This window comes from Balaenoptera musculus, chromosome 5 (genome assembly GCF_009873245.2).
Source record: "Balaenoptera musculus isolate JJ_BM4_2016_0621 chromosome 5, mBalMus1.pri.v3, whole genome shotgun sequence".
Classification (NCBI taxonomy): Eukaryota; Metazoa; Chordata; class Mammalia; order Artiodactyla; family Balaenopteridae; genus Balaenoptera; species Balaenoptera musculus.
This window is the reverse complement of record NC_045789.1, coordinates 69,738,181-69,755,609: the sequence shown is the minus strand read 5'-3', so window position 1 is coordinate 69,755,609 and position 17,429 is coordinate 69,738,181. Positions and strand designations below refer to the sequence as shown.

The 17,429-nt window shown below is 37.1% G+C and overlaps 1 protein-coding gene across 3 annotated transcripts in view; it reads left to right on the top strand.

Moving 5' to 3' along the window:
- The window catches only part of GABRB1 (gamma-aminobutyric acid type A receptor subunit beta1), a 390,116-nt gene that overhangs the window by 283,399 nt on the left and 89,288 nt on the right, over positions 1-17,429 (top strand). For all 3 annotated transcript variants that reach the window (XM_036853537.1, XM_036853539.1, XM_036853538.1), the window contains exon 5: positions 17,238-17,320. In XM_036853537.1, coding sequence (XP_036709432.1) covers positions 17,238-17,320 — 83 coding nt within the window. The remainder of the gene's footprint in view (positions 1-17,237; positions 17,321-17,429) is intronic.

Below are 17,429 nucleotides of genomic sequence, written 5' to 3'. Positions count from 1 at the left end.
CCCCTAGGTTCTTCAGAACCATTTTTTTTTTTTTTTTTTAGATTCCATATATATGTGTTAGCGTACGGTATTTGTTTTTCTCTTTCTGACTTACTTCACTCTGTATGACAGTCTCTAGGTCCATCCAACTCACTTCAAATAACTCAATTTAATTTCTCTTTATGGCTGAGTAATATTCCATTGTATATGTGCCACATCTTCTTTATCCATTCATCTGTTGATGGACACTTAAGTTGCTTCCATGTCCTGGCTATTGTAAACAGAGCTGCAATGAACATTGTGGTACATGACTCTTTTTGAATTATGGTTTTCTCAGGGTATATGCCCAGTAGTGGGATTGCTGGGTCATATGGTAGTTCTATTTTTAGTTTTTTAAGGAACCTCCATACTGTTCTCCATAGTGACAGTATCAATTTACATGCCCACCAACAGTGCAAGAGGGTTTCCTTTTCTCCACACCCTCTCCAGCATTTATTGTTTGTAGACTTTTTGATGATGGCCATTCTGACTGGTGTGAGGTGATACCTCATTGTAGTTTTGATTTGCATTTCTCTAATGATTAGTGATGTTGAGCATCCTTTCACGTGTTTCTTGGGAATCTGTATATCTTCTTTGGACAAATGTCTGTTTAGGTCTGTTCAATTTTGGATTGGGTTGTTTGCTTTTTGATATTGAACTGCATGAGCTGCTTGTATATTTTGGAGATTAATCCTTTGTCAGTTGCTTCGTTTGCAAATATTTTCTCATGCTCTGAGGGTTGTCTTTTCATCCTGTATATGGTTTCCTTTGCTGTGCAAAAGCTTTTAAGTTTCATTAGGTCCCATTTGTTTACTTTTGTTTTTGTTTCCATTTCTCTAGGAAGTGGGTCAAAAAGGATCTTGCTGTGATTTATGTCATAGAGTGTTCTGCCTATGTTTTCCTCTAAGACTTTGAAGGTGTCTGACCTTACATTTAGGTCTTTAATCCATTTTGAGTTTATTTTTGTGTATGGTGTTAGGGAGTGTTCTAATTTCATTCTTTTACATGTAGCTGTCCAGTTTTCCCAGCACCACTTTTTTTTTTTTTATTTCTGAGATATACATTTTAAAGTAATAACTAGGATTATGACTTATAACATTATACCAGAACATATAAAATTTTTAGAAATTTCATGTAATGTCTGAAACATTTATATTAACATATTTCCATACAAATAACCCAATGAAAGTTTAGTATTAGTTGTTTTGTTTGTTTGTGTTTTTATACTGCAGGTTCTTATTAGGCATCAATTTTATACACATCAGTGTATACATGTAAATCCCAATCGCCCAATTCAGCACACCATCATCCCCACCCCACCGCAGTTTTCCCCCCTTGGTGTCCATATGTCCGTTCTCTACATCTGTGTCTCAACTTCTGCCCTGCAAACCGGCTCATCTGTACCATTTTTCTAGGTTCCACATACATGCGTTAATATACGATATTTGTTTTTCTCTTTCTGACTTACTTCACTCTGTATGACAGTCTCTAGATCCATCCACGTCTCAACAAATGACTCAATTTCGTTCCTTTTTATGGCTGAGTAATATTCCATTGTATATATGTACCACATCTTCTTTATCCACTCATCTGTCGATGGGCATTTAGGTTGCTTCCATGACCTGGCTATTGTAAATAGTGCTGCAATGAACATTCGGGTGCATGTGTCTTTTTGAATTATGGTTTTCTCTGGGTATATGCCCAGTAGTGGGATTGCTGGGTCATATGGTAATTCTATTTTTAGTTTTTTAACGAACCTCCATATTGTTCTCCATAGTGGCTGTATCTATTTACATTCCCACCAACAGTGCAAGAGGGTTCCCTTTTCTCCACACCCTCTCCAGCATTTGTTGTTTGTAGATTTTCTGATGATGCCCATTCTAACTGGTGTGAGGTGATACCTCATTGTAGTTTTGATTTGCATTTCTCTAATAATTAGTGATGTTGAGCATCTTTTCATGCCAGCACCACTTATTAAAGAGGCTGTCTTTTCTCCATTGTATATTCTTGCCTCTTTTATCAAAAATAAGCTGACCATATGTGCGTGGGTTTATCTCTGGGTTTTCTATCCTGTTCCATTGATCTATATTTCTGTTTTTTTACTAGTACAATATTGTCTTGATTACTGTTGCTTTGTAGTATAGACTGAAGTCCAGGAGACTGATTCCTCCAGCTCCATTTTTCTTTCTCAAGATTGTTTTGGCTTTTTGGGGTCTTTTGTGTTTCCATACAAATTATGAAATTTTTTGTTCTAGTTCTGTGAAAAATGCCAGTGGTAGTTTGATAGGGATTGCATTGAATCTGTAGATTGCTTTGGGTAGTATAGTCATTTTCACATTGTTTTTTCTTACAAGCCAAGAACGTGGTATATCTCTCCATCTGTTTGTATGATCTTTAATTTCTTTCATCAGTGTCTTATAGTTTTCTGCATACAGGTCTTTTGCCTCCTTAGGTAGGTTTATTCCTAGGTATTTTCTTCTTTTTGTTGCAATGGTAAATGGGAGTGTTTTCTTAATTTCTCTTTCAAATTTTTCATCATTACTGTATAGGAATGCAAGAGATTTCTGTGCATTAATTTTGTATCCTGCTACTTTACCAAATTCATTGGTTAGCTCTAGTAGTTTTCTGATAGCATCTTTAGGATTCTCTATGTATAGTATCATGTCATCTGCAAACAGTGACAGCTTTACTTCTTCTTTTCCAATTTGGATTCCTTTTATTTCTTTTTCTTCTCTGATTTCTGTGGCTAAAACTTCCAAAACTATGTTGAATAATAGTGGTGAGAGTGGGCACCTTGTCTTGTTCCTGATCTTAGTGGAAATGGTTTTTCACCATTGAGAATGATGTTGCCTTTGGGTTTGTCATATATGGCCTTTATTATGTTGAGGAAAGTTCCCTCTATGCCTACCTTCTGGAGGGCTTTATCACCAATGGGTGGTGAATTTTGTCAGAAGTTTTTCTGCATCTATTGAGATGATCATATGGTTTTTCTCCTTCAGTTTGTTAATATGGTTTATCACATTGATTGATTTGCGTATATTGAAGAATACTTGCATTCCTGTGATAAACCCCACTTGATCCTTTTAATGTGCTGTTGGATTCTGTTTGTTAGTATTTTGTTGAGGATACTTGCATCTATGTTCAACAGTGATATTGGCCTGTAATTTTCTTTTTTTGTGACATCTTTGTCTGGTTTTGGTATCAGGGTGATGGTGGCCTCATAGAATGAGTTTGGGAGTGTTCCTTCATGTGCAATTTTTTGGAAGAGTTTGGGAAGGATGGGTGTTAGTTCTTCTCTAAATGTTTGATAGAATTCACCTGTGAAGCCATCTGGTCCTGGACTTTTCTTTGTTGGAAGATTTTTAATCACAGTTTCAATTTCACTGCTTGTGATTGGTCTGTTGATATTTTCTATTTCTTCCTGAAGAAAAGTTCTGTCTCGAAGGGTTGTGCATTTCTAAGAATTTGTCCATTTCTTCCTGGTTGTCCATTTTATTGGCTTATAGTTGCTTGTAGTAATCTCATGATCCTTTGTATTTCTGCAGTGTCAGTTGTTACTTCTCCTCTTTCATATCTAATTCTGTTGATTCAAGTCTTTGCCCTTTTTTTTTTTTTTTTTGATGACTCTGGCTAATGGTTTACCAATTTTGTTTATCTTCTCAAAGAACCAGCTTTTAGTTTTATTGATCTTTGCTATCATTTTGTTCATTTATTTTTCATTTATTTCTGATCTGATCTTTAAGATTTCTTTCCTTCTACTAAATTTGGGGGGTTTTTTGTTCTTCTTTCTCTAATCCCTTTACGTGTAAGGTTAAGTTGTTTATTTGACATTTTCCTTGTTTATTGAGGTAGGATTGTATTGCTATAAACTTCCCTCTTAGAACTGCTTTTGCTGCATCCCATAGGTTTTGGGTCATCGTGTTTTCATTTTCATTTATTTGTAGGTATTTTTTGATTTCCTTTTTGATGTCTTCAGTGATCTCCTGGTTATTTAGTAGCGTATTGTTTAGCCTCCATGTGTTTGTACTTTTTACAGTTTTTTTCCTGTAATTGATACCTAGTCTATTCATAGTGTTGTGGTCGGAAAATATACTAGATACGATTTCAGTTTTGTTAAATTTACCAAGGCTTGATTTGTGACCCAAGATATGATCTATCCTGGAGAATGTTCCATGAGCACTTGAGAAGAAAGTGTATTCTGTTGTTTTTGGATGGAATGTCCAATAAATATCAATTAAGTCCATCTTGTCTAATGTGTCATTTAAAGCTTGTGTTTCTTATTTATTTTCATTTTGGATGATCTGTCCATTGGTGAAAGTGGGGTGTTAAAGTCCCCTACTATTACTGTGTTACTGTTGATTTCCCCTTTTATGGCTGTTAGCATTTGCCTTATGTATTGAGGTGCTCCTATGTTGGGTGCATAAACATTTACCATTGTTGTATCTTCTTGGATTGATCCGTAGATCATTATGTAGTGTCCTTCTTTGTCTCTTGTAATAGTCTTTATTGTAAAGTCTCTTTTGTCTGATGCGAGAATGGCTACTCCAACTATCTTTTGATTTCCATTTGCATGGAATATCTTTTTCCATCCCCTCACTTTCAGTCTGTATGTGTCCCTAGGTCTAGAGTGTGTCTCCTGTAGACAGGATATATATGGGTCTTGTTTTTGTATCCATTCAGCCAGTCTATGTCTTTTGGTTGGAGCATTTAATCCATTTACATTTAAGGTAATTATCGATATGTATGTTCCTATGACCATTTTCTTAATTGTTTTGGGTTTGTTTTTGTAGGTCTTTTCCTTCTCTTGTGTTTCCTGCCTAGAGAAGTTTCTTTAGCATTTGTTATAAAGCTGGTTTGGTGGTGCTGGATTCTCTTAGCTTTTGCTTGTCTGTAAAGCTTTTAATTTCTCCGTCAAATCTGAATGAGTTCCTTGCTGGGTAGAGTATTATTGGTTGAAGGTTTTTCCCTTTCATCACTTGAAATATGTCCTGCCACACCCTTCTGGCTTGCAGAGTTTCTGCTGAAAGATCAGCTGTTAACCTTATGGGGATTCCGTTGTATTTTATTTGTTGCTTTTCCCTTGCTGCTTTTAATATTTTTTCTCTGTGTTTAATTTTTTGTAGTTTGATTAATATGTGTCTTGGCATGTTTCTCCTTGGATTTATCCTCTGTGGGACTCTCTGAGCTTCCTGGACTTGATTGACTATCTCCTTTCCCATATTAGGGAAGTTTTCAACTATCATCTCTTCAAATATTTTCTCAGTCCCTTTCTTTTTCTCTTCTTCTTCTGGGACCCCTGTAATTCAAATGTTGGTGTGTTTAATGTTGTCCCAGAGGTCTCTGAGACTCTCCTCAATTCTTTTCATTCTTTTTTTAGACTGTCCTCAATTCTTTTCATTCTTTTTTCTTTATTCTGCTCTGTGGTAGTTATTTACACTATTTTATCTTCCAGGTCACTTATCCGTTCTTCTACCACAGTTATTTTACTGTTGATTCCTTCTAGAGTGTTTTTAATTTCATTTATTGTGTTGTTCATCATTGTTTCTTTGTTCTTTAGTTCTTCTGGGTCCTTGTTAAACGTTTCTTGTATTTTCTCCATTCTATTTCCAAGATTGTGGATGATCTTTACTATCATTACTCTGAATTCTTTTTCAAGTAGACTGCCTATTTCGTCCTCAGTTGTTTGGTTTGGTGGGTTTTTACCTAGCTCCTTCATCTGCTGTGTATTTCCCTGTCTTCTCATTTTGCTTAACTTACTGTGTTTGGGGTCTCCTCATTCACTGGTTGCATATTCGTAGTTCCTGTGGTTTTTGTGTCTGCCCCCAGTGGGTAAGATTTGTTCAGTGGGTTGTGTAGGCTTCCTGGTGGAGGAGACTGGTGCCTGTGTTCTGATGGATGAGACTGGATCTTGTCTTTCTGGTGGGGACCATGTCTGGTGGTGTGTTTTGGGGTGTCTGTGAACTCATTATGATTTTAGGCAGCCTCTCTGCTAATGGGTGGGTTTGTGTTCCTGTCTTGCTAGTTGTTTAGCATGGGGTGTCCAGCACTGGAGCTTGCTGGTCGTTGAGTGGAGCTGGGTCTTAGCATTGAGAGGGAGATCTCTGGGAGATCTCTTGCCGATTGATATTACGAGGGGCCAGGAGGTCTTTGTTGGGCCAATGTCCTGAACTCGGCTCTCCCACCTCAGAGGCTCATGCTTGACACCCGGTCAGAGCACCAAGACCCTGTCAGCCACATGGTTCAGAAGAAATGGGAGAAAAAAGACCCCAAATTTCACAATTTGTATGGAAACACAAAAGACCCCAAATAGCCAAAGCAATCCTGAGAAAGAAAAACGGAGCTGGAAGAATCAGGCTCCCTGACTACAGACTCTACTACAAAGCAACTGTAATCAAGACAGTATGATACTGGCGCAAAAACAGAAATATAGATCAATGGAACAGGATAGAAAGCCCAGAGATAAACCCACACACATATGGTCACCTTATCTTTGATAAAGGAGGCAAGAATATACAGTGGAGAAAAGACAACCTCTTCAATAAGTGGTGCTGGGAAAACTGGACAGCTACATGTAAAAGAATGAAATTAGAACACTCTATAGCACCATACACAAAAAACAAACTCAAAATGGATTAAAGACCTAAATGTAAGACCAGATACTATAAAACTCCTAGAGGAAAACATAGGCAGAACACTCTATGACATAAATCACAGCAAGATCCTTTAGACCCACCTCCTAGAGAAATGGAAATAAAAATAAAAATAAACAAAAATGGACTTAATGAAACATAAAAGCTTTTGCACAGCGAAAGAAACCACATACAAGACAAAAAGACAACCCTCAGAGCAGGAGAAAATATTTGCAAATGAAGCAACTGACAAAGGATTAATCTCCAAAATATACAAGCAGCTCATGCAGCTCCATATCAAAAAAACAAACAACCCAATCCAAAAATGAGCAGAAAACCTAAATAGACATTTCTCCAAAGAAGATATACAGATTCCCAACAAACACAGGAAAGGATGCTCAACATCTCTAATCATTAGAGAAATGCAAATCAAAACTACAATGAGGTATCACCTCACACCAGTCAGAATGCCATCATCAAAAAGTCTACAAACAGTAAATGCTGGAGAGGGTGTGCAGAAAAGGGAACCCTCATACACTGTTGGTGGGAATGTAAATTGATACTGTCACTATGGAGAACACTATGGAGGTTCCTTAAAAAACTAAAAATAGAACTACCATATGACCCAGCAATCCCACTACTGGGCATATACCCTGAGAAAACCATACTTCACAAAGAGTCATGTACCACAGTGTTCACTGCAGCTCTATTTACAACAGCCAGGACATGGAAACAACCTAAGTGTCGATCGACAGATGAATAGATAAAGAAGATGTGGCACATATATACAATGGAATATTACTCAGCCATAAAAAGAGAAGAAATTGAGTTATTTGTAGTGAGGTGGATAGACCTAGAGTCTGTCATACAGAGTGAAGTAAGTCAGAAAGAGAAAAACAAATACCATATGCTAACACGTATATATGGAATCTAAAAGCACCAAAAAATGGTTCTGAAAACCTTGAGGCAGGGCAGGAATAAAGACGCAGACATGGAGAATGGACTTGAGGACACAGGGAGGAGGAGGGGTAAGCTGGGACAAAGTGAGAGGGTAGCACTGACATATATACAGTACCAAATGTAAAATACATAGCTAGTGGGAAGCAGCCGCATAGCATAGGGAAATCAGCTCCGGGCTGTGTGACCACCTAAAGGGGTGGGATAGGGAGGGTGGGAGGGAGATGCAAGAGGGAGGGGATATGGGGATATATGTATGCATATAGCTGATCCACTTTGTTATACAGCAGAAGCTAACACAACATTGTAAAGCAATCATACTCCAATAAAGATGTTATAAAAAAAGAATTAATCCAAAACATGAAAAATCCATATATTCATGTAAGTGTTTATTAGCTTTCATTTAAACTAATAAAATTGAAAACCACTTAAATGTCCAGTATATTGTTTCCCACTGAAAGATTTGCAATCCTGATTATTATATATTAAGATTCAAAGGGAAGAAGAGAGAATCCTAAACATGGTTACAAGCATGCAAAAAGTCCCACAGCCATTGGGGAAGGAGGGGGTGAAAATAAATATACCACAATGCTGTTAGTAGTCATATTAGAAGTAATATTTCCCCACAAATTTCAGAATTTTTTTAATGTGTTACTTGTTTAAAAAGAAAAAGGATGATGTCCCAAGCCCCGTTCTTATTCTCATGGGGAGCTGGAAATTTTGCATAATTTATACTACTGCCTTACTTGTATTTGTTTGGGTTTTTTTTTTTTTTTTGCTTTGTTTTGTTTCCCTACATAAAGCCATTGTCCTAAGACAATGCAGTATTTTAATGCTCTATCACTCTAGAATCTTATTTCACTCCTTCAGGAATACCATTTCAAGATTACTCAGATTACCCCTCAGTAAATGTGTCACCTCTTTATTCTGAGAGAACTCACCATGTGGCAACGCAACAGAGCAGTTCTGCAACTAAGTCAAAAAAAAAAAATGAATAGCTGTGAAAGAAGACCCATATCTTTGCTTTGTCTCCTAATTATGAGTTCTTATTTAACTATCCTGCACTTACCAAGTCACGGCATTCCATCAGAAGTAAACATTTTCTTTGAATTTGAGTTTTACTATCATTTCTAAGTCCATTTCGCTTGTTTACGGGCTTATTATTATTTTAATTCCTCACAGTTTGTCTATTACAGAAATTGCTGATGATCAAGATGATGTAATAAAGATGCTCTGATTTAGAAGGGGTAGTCTTGGTTTTTCTGCCACCTAACACATATCTCAGCTAACTATTCCTAGGAAACATTAAGCATGGTAGAAATTTAACACATGTTCTTATACTCCACAGATATATGAATATAGTGATATAATTTGGGGAAAATAGTCTATTTTGAACTCAGCGAGACATAAACATAACTGAGATTAGCACTGGGTCCTTGACAAGGGTCTATTAATTACTATTGCCCTGTGAGTACTTTTTGTGGCTGTTGTTCCCCTGCCCCAGGCTGCTCTGATTTATGAACAGCTTTTCATATTCACAAAGTGGTTCATGAATCACTCTCTTCCAACAGAAATGAATAAAAATGAGCCCATTTACACAACATTTGGTATGTAGCTAATTACCTGAAAATGACGGCTTGGGATTGCACCGAGAAGAGTGTCATTAACATTCAGCACAAAGAGTACAAAACAGAGGGAGAAAAGAAAGTAGAATCAAAAAATAAAAATATAAGAGGAGCAACAAGAATGCTATTTATTCAGTGTAGATTTTTTTTAAAGCATCACCAAAGAGTACCCTCTGATGTCACCCAACAGAGGAATGTTCAAGCAAAAAGCAGCAAATGAAATGGTTAAATACAATGTAATTTCAACTTTATTAAACAATATACTTAGAAGAAAGGAAGTTAATAATCAGATTGTGGTGATGAGATTATGGATCATTTTTATTCTATCTATAATTTTCTGTATTTTTCAGGTGTTTTACTATGACCCTGCATTAATCTTACAATGCACTTGTATTAGCAATCTTACATGTGTGTATGTATTTAGAAGCATATAGTTTAAAAATAATAATAGCTATAGTTAATTGAGAGACTATTATGTACCAAGCATTGAACTTGTATGTGCATATAATAACCCTCTTCTTCTTGCCTGTTCTACCCTGTATCCACCTGCAGAATACCTCTGTTCATGGAATACAACAAACTTAAGTTAAGGCGTCCAAAAACCAACCAGACACACCAAATAAATAAGTGTAAGATTGAACTCTCTCCCTCCTGAGTGATTGTCATGTTTTCTTGATAATGTAAACATTTCTCTAATGTGAGATATTTGTATTTCTAGAAAAATGGCAAAGCTAGTAGTCCCAAATGAGAGATAAGCATATCCTCCCTGGTTATTTCTTTAAACCAGTAGACAATGGCTCTATCCTCTATCTTCTGCTACCTGACAGTACTAAAAAACAAACAACAAAACAAAACAAAAATTATGACAGCAGGAAGGTGCAGTTGGATATTTTTAACTGTTGTAACCGCCATGCTTATAGTATTACCTGATTCCTAATAAGTCCTCTATCATGTCTATACTCATTATTGAGTTGACAAACGTTGTCCTAAATTATTGATAACTAAATGAACACCAAAAACTTATAGTAAGTTCAACTCTTAGTTGTTTAATCTGTTTTACTGCTTGTGGGAGAAATTTTACTGAACCAGTTGTTCTCTGCTTAGATTTATCTGGCCTGAATATAATAACTGGAAAGATAATAAACCTTAGCTCCTGAGTCTAGCATATCTGAATTTGAACCTCATTTACAGACTATATAAACTTGGAAACTTTTTCTAGCCTCATCAGATGTCAGTTTCCTTATCTTTGAAATGGGCATAAAAATGACATCAACATAATAAAGCTTTTGTAAATAATAAATTCAATAATGCATGTATGGTAGTCGGAATAATGGCCCTCTAAAGATATCCACGTCTTAATTCTCAGGACCTGTAAATATGTTTCCTTAGGTGTCAACAGGGACTGTGCAGATGGGATTAATGTAAGGATTTTGAAATGAGATTATCCTGGATTATCTGGGGTGGGCCCAGTGTAATCACAAGGCTTCTTATACAAGGAAGGCAGGAGGGTCAGAGGGTGAGGAGACGTGAGGACAGAAGCAGACATTGGAATGATGGAGAAAGATAGAGGTAGGGGCATGAGCTGAGGAATGCAAAGCAGCCTCTAAAAGCTGGAAAAGGCGAGGAAATAGATTCTCCTGTAGAGCCTCCAAAAGGAACACAGTCCTACTGAAACCTTGATTTTAGAATTTCAGACCTCCAGGACAGTAAGAGAATAAATTTGTGTTGCTTTAAGCCACTCAATTTGTGGTAACTTGTTACAAGAGCAATAGGTAACCAATACAGTAAATATGGTGCTTAGCACTATATAGGATTCTAACATAATATTAGCTAAGATCACTCTGCCCCTTAAGATCTAGGTAAGAGTAGCTTAAACATGCAACCCATTATTTGTGGGAGTCCAACACCTTCCCCAGGGTTGCTGAGGCTTCCCAAAGGGCTTCATGATTTGGCCGTCTCTAGCTTTGAAGTTCAGGTTTTGCTGAATTGGTTTATCTTATAGACTACTGTTCCATGAATGCTGTCAAGATATGGAATTCAGCCACTTTACAAGAATAAAAATAAAACATTTGCATAAGGATTTACTGGGGTGGGGCTGCTGGGGAGAGAACGTGGTTTAGGTAAATAAAGAAAAACTTATTATAAGAGCAATGTAAAAATCTTAAAATTGAGTACCATTCTTCAAAATGTTTTGCTACTCCATCATTTTGCTTCCCCACACCTAATTCCTCTTAAATCTCACAGCAGTTTATCTCCTTTTGTTTATCATTCATGTCTCATGCTCTCAAGATTTCACCTTCCAATACTAAGGTATTTTCCTAAACATAGTAGCTTACCTAAAATAAAATTTGGTGCCAACTATGAAGATAATACATATTCTTTTCACCACTCAGTAAGTGTTAGCTAAGGAAAAAAATCTATGTACTCATTGGTCATGACTTAGGCTAACCCATCCTTCATCTTTCATTGGTTTCTTTGGGGGATGAGTCTAGCATGGATTAAGGGTACAGCCTAGAGGCCAAAGGAAGCCATGGGACATTCTTCAAACAAACTTTACAAAGTGATACTGATGTCAATCTTATACTGCTACTCACTATCAATCTCACCAATCTTAGGAGTGTGATTAGGATATAGCATTTTCAGGCTTTTTTCCTCTCTCCTTTCTCATATTCCTTTTATATAGATTCTATTAAATTGTACAGCTATGCTCTACAGAGATCACATTAAAAATTAGAGCTCATCACTATAAGATTGAAGATTATAGGAAAATCTCAACCATACATACATAATTCATTCATTTAAGTCCCCATTCTTACTTGCAAAAGTGCACACTCCATATGTATATATGTGTGTGTGCGTGCATGTGTGTGTATGTGTGTGTGTGTTTGTAGCTAAGTTTTAAGCTACTTAAGGGCCAGGACTTCCTAGACGTGTCTTATCAGCAATGAGAGTCATGCTACCCTTAGACATCAAATACGCATGAGTTGTGATTACAGTGACTCAGGGTCAGTGACCTTGCAGCATACACCTTAATACATAAATACTACAGCAACATGATTTCCGTTCATTCCAAAGTATCGTGGGACCATAGTTTCTAACTAACAGCCTATTACAGTGTTCTGACCTAGCCGTCAAAATGTCAATAAATTGGATGATAATGTAAGTCATTCTAAATGTCTTTGAAAGAAGACATGACTGTTACGCTGTCATGAATCCGTACCTCTGGGAAGTCTGAGTTCAGAAAAACAGTCAGTTAATACTTTTGCTTTTCGCTGGTTCTACTCTATTATACTTTCATTTGCTATCAGCCAATAATCATATTTTCACACACTGAGAATGAATGACTTGAGTGTGAACAGTTAAAAACAAAATTCAAAAAATTGCTTCAGTCTCGAAGCCCTCAACCTATCCAGTTTTGTGATCTTTGGCACCTTTGACTCCATAGAAGATTTTGAATACCAGGCTGCTTTAGCCACGATGTGAGAACACTTCCATGAAGATGTGTTAATTAGTTGTAGAGGTGACTAACCACTGCTGAGCAATTGCATTAGGCAAGGCAAACAAATGGAACACAGGGAGCAGTCATTCTTCGAGATGTTCATTGTTGCTTCACACCCAGAAGACAAGAGCTGGACAGCATTCTGCCCGGGGACATCTCTCTTTTTCTTGATGCACCTGGGAATTCTGGCTTAGTAATTTTTCTCACAAAGAGCTCAGGATTGTCAACTCACTCATACATATTACAAAATCTAGAAATGCCAAACTCTTAAATTAGCAGAGACTGACATTCTGTTGCATAAATTTCTGTGGGCCACATCATGAATTTATGAGTACCTACTTGTAGAGGGGTCCCTGTCTGAGTGAGTCTCAATGATCCCTCTCTTCTTAGATAAGAGACCCTTTCAGGTCCCTGGTGACCATATTTGTATGTGTGTAGCTTTCCTTCCAGCCCTTAATAAATAATTTGGGGAGTGTTAGCACCTAATCCAAGTTGAGCCAATGACATCCTCTTGAGAATTCAAAATTTGGAAAAGATAGATCCCAAGAAGGAAGTTGTTTCACTAAGGTCAGTGCTCTACAGAGAAAGTCAGGCACTTCCTGCAGCTCAAGTTCCAAGTTTCCTCTCTTTCTGTGTTGTGATGACTCAACTCTCTTTGGTATCTTAATGGGATTTGGGGCAGGAGAAGTGAACTCACACAGGCGATCATTGTTGAAAAATCATCAGGTCATGGGCAAGCTTCTGGTGTGATGTGCAGTTTCCCAAGGTGATATCAATTAAATTTCTCATATTTACTGATTGCTGAAAAGATCGATCATGATAGATAGCAACAGTCAATTCAGTTAAGCTTTCCAAAAGCTGTTTTTTTACCACTTACAACTGTAGTACCCAAACACCTGAGACACGTTATTCATTTTACAGACAATGTTTTGTTGACTTTTCAAATTGCTTTGTAAAAACTCTGGAGCCTTATACTGTGTGAATCAGTGATTCAGCATGTCCTGCTTTTCATATGATGTGGTTAACTAACCAGATGACATGTGTCTAAAAATGATGTCAATTAAATGAGGAAAGCTGACCAGTGGAGCTCAAATGATGTTATCAAGTATCCCAAAAGCTCTTTAACAGTTCCACACATATCTTATTTCAATTTTATTTTTAAATATTATAATTATTTTTAAACTATAAGCATGTACACTGTAATGTGTCCTATGCCACATTTTCTTTTAACATCTTTATTGGAGTATAATTGCTTTACAATGGTATGTTAGTTTCTGCTGTATAACAATGTGAATCAGCTATACATATACATATATCCCCATATCTCCTCCCTCTTACATCTCCTCCCACCCTCCCTATCCCACCCCTCTAGGTGGTCACAAAGCACCGAGCTGATCTCCCTGTGCTATGCGGCTGCTTCCCACTAGCTATCTATTTTACATTTGGTAGTGTATATATGTCCATGCCATTCTTTCACTTCATCCCAGCTTACCCTTCCCCCTCCCCGTGTCCTCAAGTCCATTCTCTACGTCTGTGTCTTTATTCCTGTCCTGCCCCTAGGTTCTTCAGAACCTTTTTTTTTTTTTTTTTAGATTCCATATATATGTGTTAGCATACGGTATTTGTTTTTCTCTTTCTGACGAGGTAGATGGACCTAGAGCCTATGCCACATTTTAATGCATTCAAGACCATCATAATATTAACTTGTGCTGCCCGGTTAGCTTATGCGGAGCATGCAACACCAGGTAAAGCTTCCTTTTAATCCACTGCTAAGTACCTACTAGAGACCAACCACCTATTAATGTATCTGAACCATCTGCAAAGGTGCCATTGATAATAGCAGCAGTTACAAAGCAGACGGGTAATATTCCCCCCTAATTCAGGGTAGCCCATGCCTGGTCATGTAAGATTTTAGAAGCAAGTGTTTCCCTGTTTGTTAGGATTTTCTCAATACCATACAAATAAAATATAACACAAAAATAATTGGTGCTGAGGGAGATTTAAGACCATAATTCTCATCATAATTCCTGCTTTCAAATGTGTGTGCTCATTAAAATGGATGTCAACATTTGAACTTATATGGCAAATCTATATTAACAACATATGGCTTTCACTTATTTCATTTGTATTTTATATGTTGAGGTTCTCTATAAGATTTCATTTTATTATAATTTTCCTCAGAGGAAAAATGTTTGAAAGCACCATTTTAGCAGTGTTTTTCAACCATAGCACTACTGACATTTTGGAACAGATAATTCTTAATTGTTGGGCGCTGTCCCGGGCACTGTAGGATGTGTAGCAGCACCCCTGGCCTCCACCCACTAGATGCCCAGTATCCACCCTCCACCCCCAGCCTGACGATCAAAACTGTCTACAGATATTGTCAAATGTCCCCTGTTGGTAAAAACTATCCCGGTTGAAAAGAATTGACTACTTCATAAGATCATAAGGATGGCCACACTTCAGTAATTCCTAGAGAATATTCACATCTTCACAATTTTTTATTCATAAGCAGCTATTAAACAAAGAATATAGTAGAGAGATGATGTTTTTAAGCAATTTTAAAATATTTATTGTGTTGGCTTATTGAGTGTGTTTGAAACATTTTGCAGACCATAAAAAGAATGTGGTGGAATTGTATTTTCAGACAACAAAAGATATTCATGACATGTTGTGAAATGAAAAAATTAATCAAGTCATATGATTATGGGAGCAGGAAGCAAAAAGTAATCTAGTAAAATCCTTTTATGTCCTAAATTCTGGAATACAGCCAGTCTTCAAAGTTTTTGTAAAACACTTTAAAAAATTTTTAATTAAACTTTAAAATTCCTTTTGCTCTTGCCTAATGCTCAAATCAATCTGATTAATTGACCAACATCCTGTCTAAGAAAGGCTTCAAAGAGGATCTTCACTTTTATCTTTCATAAAGAAAGCCAAAGAGAAATTGGGAAGGTCTAGGGTTATTCCTAGTAATGTTTTTAGGAAGAAGGTGTCTGTCAGGTTAACACAAATGACCAAAACAATAACTTGCCTTGACAGCCTCAAAAAACAAAGGTATGAAAAGAACTTTGTCAAATTTACATACACTGTTGATGAGGGCGTAAACTGGCTCAATCTCTATGAACAGCAATGTGGCAAAATTTAAAATGCATATACCTTTTTTCTTTCAACAATTCCCTTTCTAGAAATAGCCAGTCAATGTAGTCAGATATAGTAGAGTGTACCAGTATATTCACAGCATCTTTATTTGTAAAAGTAAAAGATATGAAACAACATAAATGCCCCCTACAGGGTGATTACGCAAATAAATTATGGCATTTCCATACAACTTAATACACTGTAGTAAATTTTTTCACAAATAGCTTATTATTTACTAACATAGAACCAAATCCAAGATGCACTGTCAATGAAAACAAGCTAGGTTCAGAACAGGGTATGCGGTAGTCTTCTTAAGAAGTTCCCCCATAAGGAGATATAGCTGGGCTTCTATTTGCATTCAGAGTATGTATGGAAATTTTCCAATGTTGTAGCTCCTGGGGCTTAAGGTAGAAAGGAAGCTTATTATTAAATTTGAATTTTGAATTTTTAAAATTTTGATTATACATTACTTTGTGAAAAGGGACCGTGTAAATAGTTTTTTTTAAGAGAAGTATTTTGTCAATTCCAGCGTGATATCAAATGTTTGTATGAGTGGACGAGCCATGTGAATTTAAGTTACTCTCAGACACCACAGTCCAGAAAACCAGCCCAGGCATGAGAAAACAGAGGGATAGTGGAAACCCAGGTAGGATATCTAGAGTCAGGATCCTTGGGTTTGCATAGATACATAAGCTAAACTGGAGTTGGTAAATGTGGTGTAAACACTGATCCTAGGATAATGTTTCTTTACTGGTTATATGCTCTCTACTGAATATAGGTAGACCAGGGCCTCAGAGGTGAATCTGACAAATGTCCCTAATAGTGGGGAGTGTGAGGCATCAAAAGCCATGAAGGACGAATTTTGTTGTTGCTGTTGCTTTTGTTGTTTTATCATTAGGTTGTAGCAGGAGAGGAAGGTGGGCTTTGACACACAACATAGATGTTCTCCTCCTCATAAAGCCAGACTTGCTGCAGATCCCAGCAAAGACATTGTTAGGAGGCTAGTAAATAAAGGAAGGGCCTGGGATAATAATAGCTATAATAATAGCCGTCATTTGTGGGGCACTTACTAAGTATGAAGCACTGGGCTCAGGGCTTCGCATGTATTATCTCTTTTAATCCTCACAGCCATTCTATGCAGTTGGTTTTTTGATTGATAAGGGGACTGAGACTCCTGGAGATAAATTAACTAGCTCAACCTCTCACCGCTAGTGAGCAGCAAAGAAAGACTCAAATTCAATCTGCCTGCTTTCAGAATTTTTAATCACAAAATTTTGATGCCAACTGGTAGGCATGATTCAGGGCTGGGAAGCCTGGAACTGAAAGTCATCGTCATTATGATGTTGTCTTTTCTCTCTCTCACTCTGACAGGATCACAACCACAGCTGCGTGTATGATGGATCTACGAAGATACCCTCTGGATGAACAAAACTGCACCCTGGAGATTGAAAGTTGTGAGTTACTTGGACAGGGGAACAAAAAAGAGGGATGTTTGCTTGACCCAATTAAATTCCACCTTGTACTGAGTAATTGATACTGGGATATTTTTAGCTACACTACCCT